The sequence below is a fragment of the Brassica napus genome, chromosome C3 (assembly GCF_020379485.1).
Source record: "Brassica napus cultivar Da-Ae chromosome C3, Da-Ae, whole genome shotgun sequence".
Taxonomy (NCBI): domain Eukaryota; kingdom Viridiplantae; phylum Streptophyta; class Magnoliopsida; order Brassicales; family Brassicaceae; genus Brassica; species Brassica napus.
Genome location: NC_063446.1, coordinates 39,284,954 through 39,293,455, shown reverse-complemented (window position 1 = coordinate 39,293,455; position 8,502 = coordinate 39,284,954). Strand labels below are relative to the sequence as shown.

The window sequence follows — 8,502 nt, the reverse complement described above, 5'->3', positions numbered from 1 at the left end:
TTTGTTATTTAGTATGGACTTAGCATATTAGATGAACTGTGACATCAAATTATGCACACAAGTGTTAGCGCAATCGTTAGTATACTGTTTTCAATGACGTCGACTTTGTTATTTGTATAGTTATGTGTTACATGCCAAAGTAAAACACGAAAACGATATACTCAACCAAAAGTTGGAGGGGAAGTATACACAGTGTAATTTTTGTTTTACTTAATTTAATTTGATTGTACAGTTTTTTTTTCTCAAAAAAGAAATGTAATTCAACATAAAACCCTTAGATAAGAATATAGAGAAAGAAATGAGAAGTGGATAAGAATCTTCGTATTAGTGGCGGAGAAGAAGAAAGCGGATAACTCTTTTGCTTGGAAGAATCTTCGTCTTATCCTGCACACCTCTCGTTTCCGCCCGCCTCTTTCTTTTCTTTTTTTATTCATTGAAATGTTAATTAATGAATGAATTTCACAAGTGTAAATCTTTTGTTCAATCGCATTTTCCATATTGAAAATATTCAGATATCTAAACCCGTTACACCTTACAAGGCTCTGCTGCGTTATGGAATTGTTATTTTCTGTTTCTAACTTATGTATCCAGTATCTATGTGTTGTTACTTGGTTGCATACTTGCATATCAACAAAGACAGAGTTATATTGTTGCAAGACAATTTCTAGTGAATCATTCTTTTTTATTTTCAAAATAAATCAATTATATAAGGACGTTAAACAAAAAAATAAATAAATTACACTATTAACGAAGTAAATTCATTTTTACTCTATTACTAAGTAAAAAATAAAGTAAAACTGAAATATTTTTACTCCAAATTCTATTTTAAAGTGAAAATAGAGTGTTGTTGTAAATGCTCTAGTAACTTATAGCATAATACTAATAAGAACATTTGAATTAATTCAATAATTCCTCAGCCTACTCATCTATAATACTCTTATTAACTATGGAAACACGAAGTTTTGTTTTAGGAATAACATTTTTTTTAAAAAAAATCAAAAGCAGAAAAAAAAAACTTTTAACAAGAAAAAAACAGCAGCCAACATTGTAAGAGCATGATTATTGGAAAGTTTTTAGGGTGGAGTTCTTAACGGAATATAAGAACCCGTCTCTTAACTTTTAACTAAAAAAACTAAGAACCGTTTTTTAAAACTCTTATTTAAGAGCCGGTTCTTAGTTTTTTTAGTTAAAAGTTAAAAGACGTATTCTTATATTCAGATAAAAACCCCACTTTAAGAATCCTCCAATAATCATGCTTGAAGATCCACTTAAGGCGACGATTTCTCGGAAAATAAAGCTTTCAAATGCCCCTTTTACATCGATTTCTCCTCTCTTATTTAGTTCCACTGCACTTGCTTCCATCTTTACCACGTACCATCATTTTCTTTGTTGTTCTTTTATCATTTCTTTTTTTATTACGTATCTTTAAGAAAAAAACTGAAGGTGTTGTGTGTGCAAGTGAATTAAAGACGACATATATATAAAAAAAATACGCCTTCCTAATTCCACCTTTTTGTATCTCCTATATATACCTCAATTTCTTTCACACACTTCCTCTGGTTCCACATCATCTTCTCTACATACCTATTCTCTTCATATTTAATCTTCTTCTTCTACACACACACACGCAACCACATATATGTTTATGTACATGTGAAGTAGTACTGAGATCAACATCGTTATCAATGAATTTACCACCGGGATTCAGGTTTTTCCCAACGGACGAAGAACTCGTCGTCCACTTTCTTCAGCGCAAAGCCTCACTCTTGCCTTGTCATCCTGACGTCATCCCCGACCTCGATCTTTACCCTTACGATCCTTGGGACCTTCCCGGTATATACACTCACACATCTCTCTCCATATATCATATATGTATCATGCAGACGTTCATAATTGACTCTATGTATACATGCATGTAAGTATACGTATAGTTTGACATAAATAAGAGTGGTGATCCAATTACAGGACATAGGTTGATTGTTGTCACCAACTTAAGTAACCAATCTGTCTTTTTTTTAGCAGTATACTTTTGTTGGGTTGCTCTTTTTGAGGATTGTTGTTGTTACCAAATCTTACCATACACACAAATACTAATAGTACCAATTTCTACCTAATAAATTTCCTTTTTATTCTCTTGGAAGGAATCTATTATCTGGTGAGCCATCATTGATATTGCTTTCTTCATAGTCACATACATGTGCGCCGATATCAATCATTCGATCTCATAATACACATCATTTACAAATAGTACACACACACCAAGTCATGTACGTAGATATATATAAAAACAAATACCCATGACATTTTATCTTACACTAAATTATACTATTATATATCCAACAAAACTTGTGGATCAAAAATTCAGACTAATCTGAGTTAGTGCTAAAATCGTAACGAACCATAATAGTTATTTACGCAGATATACGGTAGAATAGATAACCATGCATAGTTTCTCACCATACCACAATATAATTAAGACTTTGGATAGTACAAAAAGATTCAGATATTTGGTCTAAAGTTTTTCTGAGTTCAAGATTATATGGTGTTGAAGCCATCAACGCTAATTTGTTCACGTATAATTATAGGTAAAGCTTTGGGAGAAGGGAGGCAATGGTACTTCTATAGTAGAAAGACGCAACAAAGAGTGACAAGCAATGGGTATTGGGGATCAATGGAAATAGACGAGCCAATCTTCACAAGCTCCACACACAAGAAAGTTGGCATCAAAAAGTATTTTACTTTCTATCTTGGAAATTCTAAAACTAACTGGATCATGCAAGAATATTCCCTCCCAGATTCTTCTTCTTCCTCTAAGAGATCTTCTAAGAGATCAGGCCGTGGCTCTACTAGTTCTAGTCACAAAACCGTAAGTGCCCTTTTGTTTCATAAGCCTAAAGTTATCAAACCTAAATTAATAATTGACCTCCAGCGTGGCATGGATCTTTGTGTGCAGGATTATAGCAAGTGGGTGATATGCAGAGTGTATGAACAAAATTGCAGTGAGGAAGAGGATGATGATGGGCCAGAACTCTCATGTTTGGATGAAGTGTTTTTGTCTTTAGATGATCTTGACGAAGTAAGCTTACCGTGATAAAGACAAAAGCACCCAAAAAGAAAAGGTTTAGTGGGTCATTATTTATAAAACATTTCTGTACCAAGAAGAAAATGGAAAAGGAGGATGAGAATGACATCATTCTTACAAGTTATATGTTGTAAGATTAGCAATCCCCAATTTGCAAGCAAGAAGCAAAAAACAAAGGAAGAAGTTATAGTCTTGTTGTATTTTATTTCATTTTTCTAATTCAATATATCTTTTTAATACTAAATTGGCTATGCTGTCTTATATGTGGGAGAAATGAGCAAATAGTATCTGTGCAAAATATATATTGCAAAGAAAATAATTTGTAATATATGTTAAATTACCTTCATCAGTCAGTTTTAAAGCTATACAATTTCAAACCTAAAAATATGTGTATATATGCACTGAATTGAATTGATAATTCTCCATACCAAAACAACAAAAGTAATTCATGATTTTTTTCCTATCAAGATCATAAACCAACGAAAAAATATGGTAAATAATAGATTTATTCTCAATTCAATCATAACCATAAAATTATTGATTAGTGTAGGTTTTCCAATAAAACTAAATGTATATATATATATAAAATATATATACCTCGTCTTTTTGCCTAAATATACCTAAGGTTAGGAGGAAAATCACATATACCAGCCTGGGATGAATTTGCAGCCTACTTAGCATCCGTTGAACAATAGTATTAACTTAAATATATTTTTCTTGGTAGAAACGGATTAGAGTTTTGACTAACAAGATCCAAAACACTAACGTTTTTGTATAGGAAATGTAATGATTATGTTACCACTGGATGCATGCAAATTAGGCTTACAAAAATAAGACCCTCATGTTGGCGAATAATCATGGGGAAAGGTAATAGTGTGTTTTAAAAGTTATAGAGACCAAACTGACTTTTCTTTTGAGCACATAGTATTAAAATACTTTTTCTGAAGAGTCAGCGCTAAGTTTTTAAAGACAACAAAAAGGCTTACAATTTAAAACATAGAAAATTTATATATATTAAAAGCAAATTCTGTTGAAGTACATAATTTCTCAAGTGTGACATCTACATTTTATGTACGTGTGGCCTAAACCTGATCCGGTCGGGTAGTAGGATTGGTGTTTTGTTGATTATTTATAAGAGTTTGGCAATCGAGAGCCTTTTTCTGCAAGTTATAGCCTCTCTCTCTATAGATCTTTGATGGAGTTTAGTAGTTGCTTTGTGTTCCGAGCCAAGCAACGTTGCCTTTCTACGTCTATTTATATATTTTCCTATTTTATTTTAATGGGTGCTTGCTTAACAAGCACTGACTCATGCATGATGCAAGCACCTTGCGCACATAAAATAAAAGAAAAAGACAAAAATAGCACTAAATCAAGTTTATGTTCCTAAACTAGCACTCAAAGTCAAAAGTCACAAAAATAGCACTTAATGTTTTATCAAAAGTCATAAACTTAGGGTTTAGAGTTAAAGGGTGGGGTTTAGGATTTAGGATTTAGGGTTTAGAGTTTAGGGTTTAGGGTTTAGATTTTAGGGTTTAAGGTTTAGGGTTTAGGGTTTAGAGTTTAGGGTTTAGAGTTTAGGGTTTAGGGTTTATGGTTTAGAGTTTAGGGTTTAGAGTTTAGAGTTGAGAAATGAGGTTTTGGGGATAAGATTTCGAATTTGAAAAAATAAAAAAATTAAAATTTTCAAAAGATAAACTTAGAAAGGTGCTATTTTGGTCATTTTAGTTTTTGAGTGCTATTTTTGTGATATAAACTTAGAAAGTTGCTATTTTGGAGATTTGCCCTAAAATAAATGATAAAATGCAATAAAAACTAGAAAAGGAAAGATTTTACGTTGAAAGAGGGTGATGGGATTTGAATCATTGTATAGTTTGGCTGTGGTGAGGTTCATGGTTTTGTTGTTTCTGGAATAACAATTTCATAACTATAAAACTGAATAACTTCAGTGAAAAAAATGTTAATGTAATATATCAACATATGGGTTTCTAAGTTCTAACTTCTAACCAATAAATGAATGAACAAATGATGGTGGTTCTATGTGACTCGAGCACAACTACTTACAGAGAATCTAATATATCAACTTATGAGTTTGGTTCTACATAAATAGTTGTGCTCGAGTCACCTAGAACCAAAATCAAAAACCAGGGTTTAATTAGTTCTGCTTTGAATTCATCTATGGGATAAAACAGTAGAAGATGGCATTTGATTAGAAACAGAGTGTATATATATATATATCTGTATTTTATTCCATGGACTTGTTTTCTCTATCTTTCTTTGAATTTGTATCAAAATGATCTTTACTTCTTTGATGAAATTTTGAAAAAGTTTAATGGATGGGAAAAGAGTTCATATGAACAGAATGTTACCTGCATGCGGTTTAGGTTGAGGAAGTGAAAACCATGTTCACAGGCAAAGAAGTGGTCGAGTTCAGTATGGACCTAATGGGTGGTGTCATCACACCCTTCTGCGTCATCCGAGCAAAGCTGAGTGAATATTGGCAGTCTCTTTCTATATATGTAATGCTGGAAAGCGTCATCCGGGAGAACTCTGCTGTCCTGTGATTTCATAAAATCAGTGTGAGCTTGTGTGAATCTTGGGAGTCCATCATCAGAAGGTGACCAGTCTTTATCTGTCGTCACAGTTTCAAGTCCAAGTCCAGCAGAAGGTGAATAGTCTGGTTTGTGCGTTGATGTTTTGAGCTCAGCAGCAGCCATCGTGACAAGCTCATCCGAAGGTGACAACAAGCCTTGTTTCTGTGTCACTGTTTCAAGCTCACCAGAAGGTGACGACAAGTCTTGTTTTTGTGTCACTGTTTCGAGTCCTCCATCAACAGAAAGTGAAGAGTCTAGTCTTGAGTCATGGGTGGTATTACCGGTGCTGAGATTGGCTGAAGAGGTAGTAGATATGGGAGTATGAACAGGTGGCTTGCTGGTGTTTGTAGCGAGAGGTGTTGTGGGAAGTAGTGAGATGATTCTGGGGTCATAACCCATTTGGTAGCCAATGGGTCTAGGAGACCTGAATGGGTGATGTGTGGGATAGAGGTCATGAACTTGTAGTGATCTCGGATAAGCGTAGCTCGGAGGCTGGTATAAATGACTATTGCTCGGACGCAGCTGCTGGTGCGGAGGCGGATTCTGCATAGTGATATCACGTAAAGCGTCAAATTGTTGTCTCAGTTTACGTTTCTGAAACAGAAAATTGGGTTGAGAGTAACTTACAACCCATTGAATGAGTGGACCATGGTCAAATGGAAGTTGCCGGACTGGGAAGGGAGAAGCTAGTCCTTGTAAAGGTCTCGGTGAGAAGGTGAATGGTTCGGCAGTGGCATTCAGATTTGAAGAACTAGTAGCCTGTGAGAACAAAAATTAAACCAAATGAAGACCGTTTTAAGATTCTTGAGAGACCTGTGTAATGAAGCCATACCTTTGGTGTCTCAAGTTTAGTACAAGGACTATTTGCCAAGATCTTCACTTTCCCACCTGAAGAAGTCTGAGACCGAGTGGTATCCTCCTGCAAAATAACCACAAAACTCGTGAGGCAAACACTACAACGCGTGAACATGAACCTAATTTGGTATGATACATAAACGTTACTTCTCTGGAGCAAGTAAGACACTGGACTTCTGTACCAATGTTCAACAACAAAAGACATTTCCAACTTGATGCAGCTTTAGCTTTAGCTTTCTTGAAGTTTCTAACACTCCTCAAAAGACATCAAATCACTAACGTCTAGCAACTCTAGTATCAGAGACAAAGTAATGGAGACAGTAAAGAACAAAGGATGTACCTTGTTTCCTCCTGATAGGCTCCTAGGGCTGCTATTCTTCTGTTGACTCCGGACGAGTGAAGAACGTGGAGATCGTCCAAGGGAGCTCAATCTAGAAGGCGAATCCGAAACTTTCTTTTCGGAGGCTGATGTGACCAGAACACCATCCATCAAGACTCCCTCATCCGAGCATGAAACAGGAAAGCGCTGCTTACGAGGGATTGGATCAGACTTTGAGTACTTCTTGAGGAGAGACTTGGCGTTGCCAAGGCTATGGTTCCTCTTAGGAGTCACGGGACTCAAAAGAGATGACATTTTGTGTTGAAAACGTCTCTGCCTGATCATATCCATCGGCCACGTCTGGTTGCTTTGGGGACTCTGCTCTTCCTCCACCTCGTTGTACACAAATGACTCGTCTTTCTCCATCATGTCTCTAGTTTTGGAGAAAGCAAGATTGCTTGGAGCACAAGAGACTACAAAAATGAGATTCTTTCCATCAAAAAAATCACCAGAAGATTTGCAATTTAACAACAAAATCACCAGGGAAAAAATCCTTACTTGTTCTCTGTTTCTCCCCTGTTGCTAAAGCTTTCCGAGAAAGTTCAACAATCTGAAGAATGTAAAACTCAATCCATTCAACTCGAGAATCAAAAGCATGGGATCAAAAAGCCATGTGAATAAGATTCGACTCAGTTAAGATCACCTGAAGGTTTTCAATTTAACAACAAATCACCAGAAAAAAAAAAAAAAATCCTTGCTTGTTCGATGTTTCTCCCCTGCCGCTAAACCTTTCCGAGAAAAAATTAACAATCTGAAGAATGTAAAACGCAATCCATTCAACTCAGGAAACAGGTGAAGAGAATCGAAACTACAAGATCAAAACTTTCTGTGAATGAAGCATCGATTCAATTAAGAAACAACATTTTCCCGCCAAATTTGGCGATGAGGATTCACGAGATTACGCAAACTTTCCGGGAAAGTATTACCGAGATTCATCACAGCTTGAAGAAATTGAACGCGAGAACGATAAGAGGAAGAAGAATAACAACCATCGGATCGTAGAATCAAAATCAAGGTAGAAGAAGAAGAATCGGCAACGGAGAAAAAAACAATCGATTGAATCACAGAATGAGAAAAATCTAAAGCTCGTAACTAGAACGGGAATCGAGAATCGCTTGCATACCTTAGAGAAAACAAGTAGCTAAGTCGTGCTCCTCTGTTTCTATAGCAGAGCGAAGCTCTCTCGCTCCAGGGAAGAGGGAAAGTTTCAGATTCGAAAGGACGAACGATTGTGGTTAACGTCTGTGTATATATACTACACCTAACGGACAAGATAACGGCGGTCGTGGTCCATTTGACGGAGAGTTTCTAAACCTTTCCAGTAAACCGGTCAAATTGAAATAAACCGAAAATGATTTTACATTCAATCCAAGAAGCTCCGGTTATTCAATCCAAGAAGCTCCGGTTTAAGTACCAAGAAAACAGTAAGAACACTTTTACTCGATGTATAAACCCGGTAATAACCGAAATGATTTTCTTTATGTGATTTAAATCGGTTTCAACTGTTATAAATCGATTAAAATTGATCTAAATATGTTTTAGAGAAATTATTTCGGATAGTTTTTTTTTAGTTTTTGTCACAAAATAGTTTTCAA

The 8,502-nt window shown here is 35.5% G+C and overlaps 2 protein-coding genes across 3 annotated transcripts; one reads left to right on the top strand and one right to left on the bottom strand.

The window, feature by feature from the left end:
* Positions 1-1,366: 1,366 nt before the first annotated feature.
* On the top strand, positions 1,367-3,326 carry LOC106377242 (NAC domain-containing protein 104). The gene is made up of 3 exons (XM_013817442.3): positions 1,367-1,833; positions 2,586-2,866; positions 2,954-3,326. The coding sequence occupies exons 1-3, from the start codon at positions 1,686-1,688 to the stop codon at positions 3,089-3,091; spliced, it is 567 nt and encodes a 188-aa protein (XP_013672896.1). The 5' UTR covers positions 1,367-1,685; the 3' UTR covers positions 3,092-3,326.
* Positions 3,327-4,758: 1,432 nt separating this feature from the next.
* LOC106374029 lies at positions 4,759-8,297 on the bottom strand. 2 transcript variants are annotated; one of them, XM_022698230.2, is made up of 6 exons: positions 8,031-8,297; positions 7,406-7,457; positions 6,869-7,320; positions 6,506-6,592; positions 6,301-6,432; positions 4,759-6,216 (listed from the first exon to the last, which is right to left on the bottom strand). In XM_022698230.2, the coding sequence occupies exons 3-6, from the start codon at positions 7,274-7,276 to the stop codon at positions 5,521-5,523; spliced, it is 1,323 nt and encodes a 440-aa protein (XP_022553951.1). In that variant the 5' UTR covers positions 7,277-7,320; positions 7,406-7,457; positions 8,031-8,297; the 3' UTR covers positions 4,759-5,520. The 2 variants fall into 2 exon arrangements, with proteins under 2 accessions (XP_022553951.1, XP_022553952.1); XM_022698231.2 differs by having other exon boundaries at positions 7,406-8,297.
* Between the last annotated feature and the right edge of the window lie 205 nt (positions 8,298-8,502).

What these genes read in the sequence shown, in the direction of transcription:
- LOC106377242 (XM_013817442.3), top strand. Translation starts at nt 1,686, where the DNA reads ATGAATTTACCACCGGGATTCAGGTTTTTCCCAACGGACGAAGAACTC. An exon ending in CGATCCTTGGGACCTTCCCG is followed by an intron (nt 1,834 to 2,585) that starts GTATATACACTC and finishes GTATAATTATAG; the next exon opens with GTAAAGCTTTGGGAGAAGGG. An exon ending in CTAGTTCTAGTCACAAAACC is followed by an intron (nt 2,867 to 2,953) that starts GTAAGTGCCCTT and finishes CTTTGTGTGCAG; the next exon opens with GATTATAGCAAGTGGGTGAT.
- LOC106374029 (XM_022698231.2), bottom strand. Translation starts at nt 7,276, where the DNA reads ATGATGGAGAAAGACGAGTCATTTGTGTACAACGAGGTGGAGGAAGAG. An exon ending in GCCTATCAGGAGGAAACAAG is followed by an intron (nt 6,593 to 6,868) that starts GTACATCCTTTG and finishes GTTATTTTGCAG; the next exon opens with GAGGATACCACTCGGTCTCA. An exon ending in GTCCACTCATTCAATGGGTT is followed by an intron (nt 6,217 to 6,300) that starts GTAAGTTACTCT and finishes ATCACTATGCAG; the next exon opens with AATCCGCCTCCGCACCAGCA.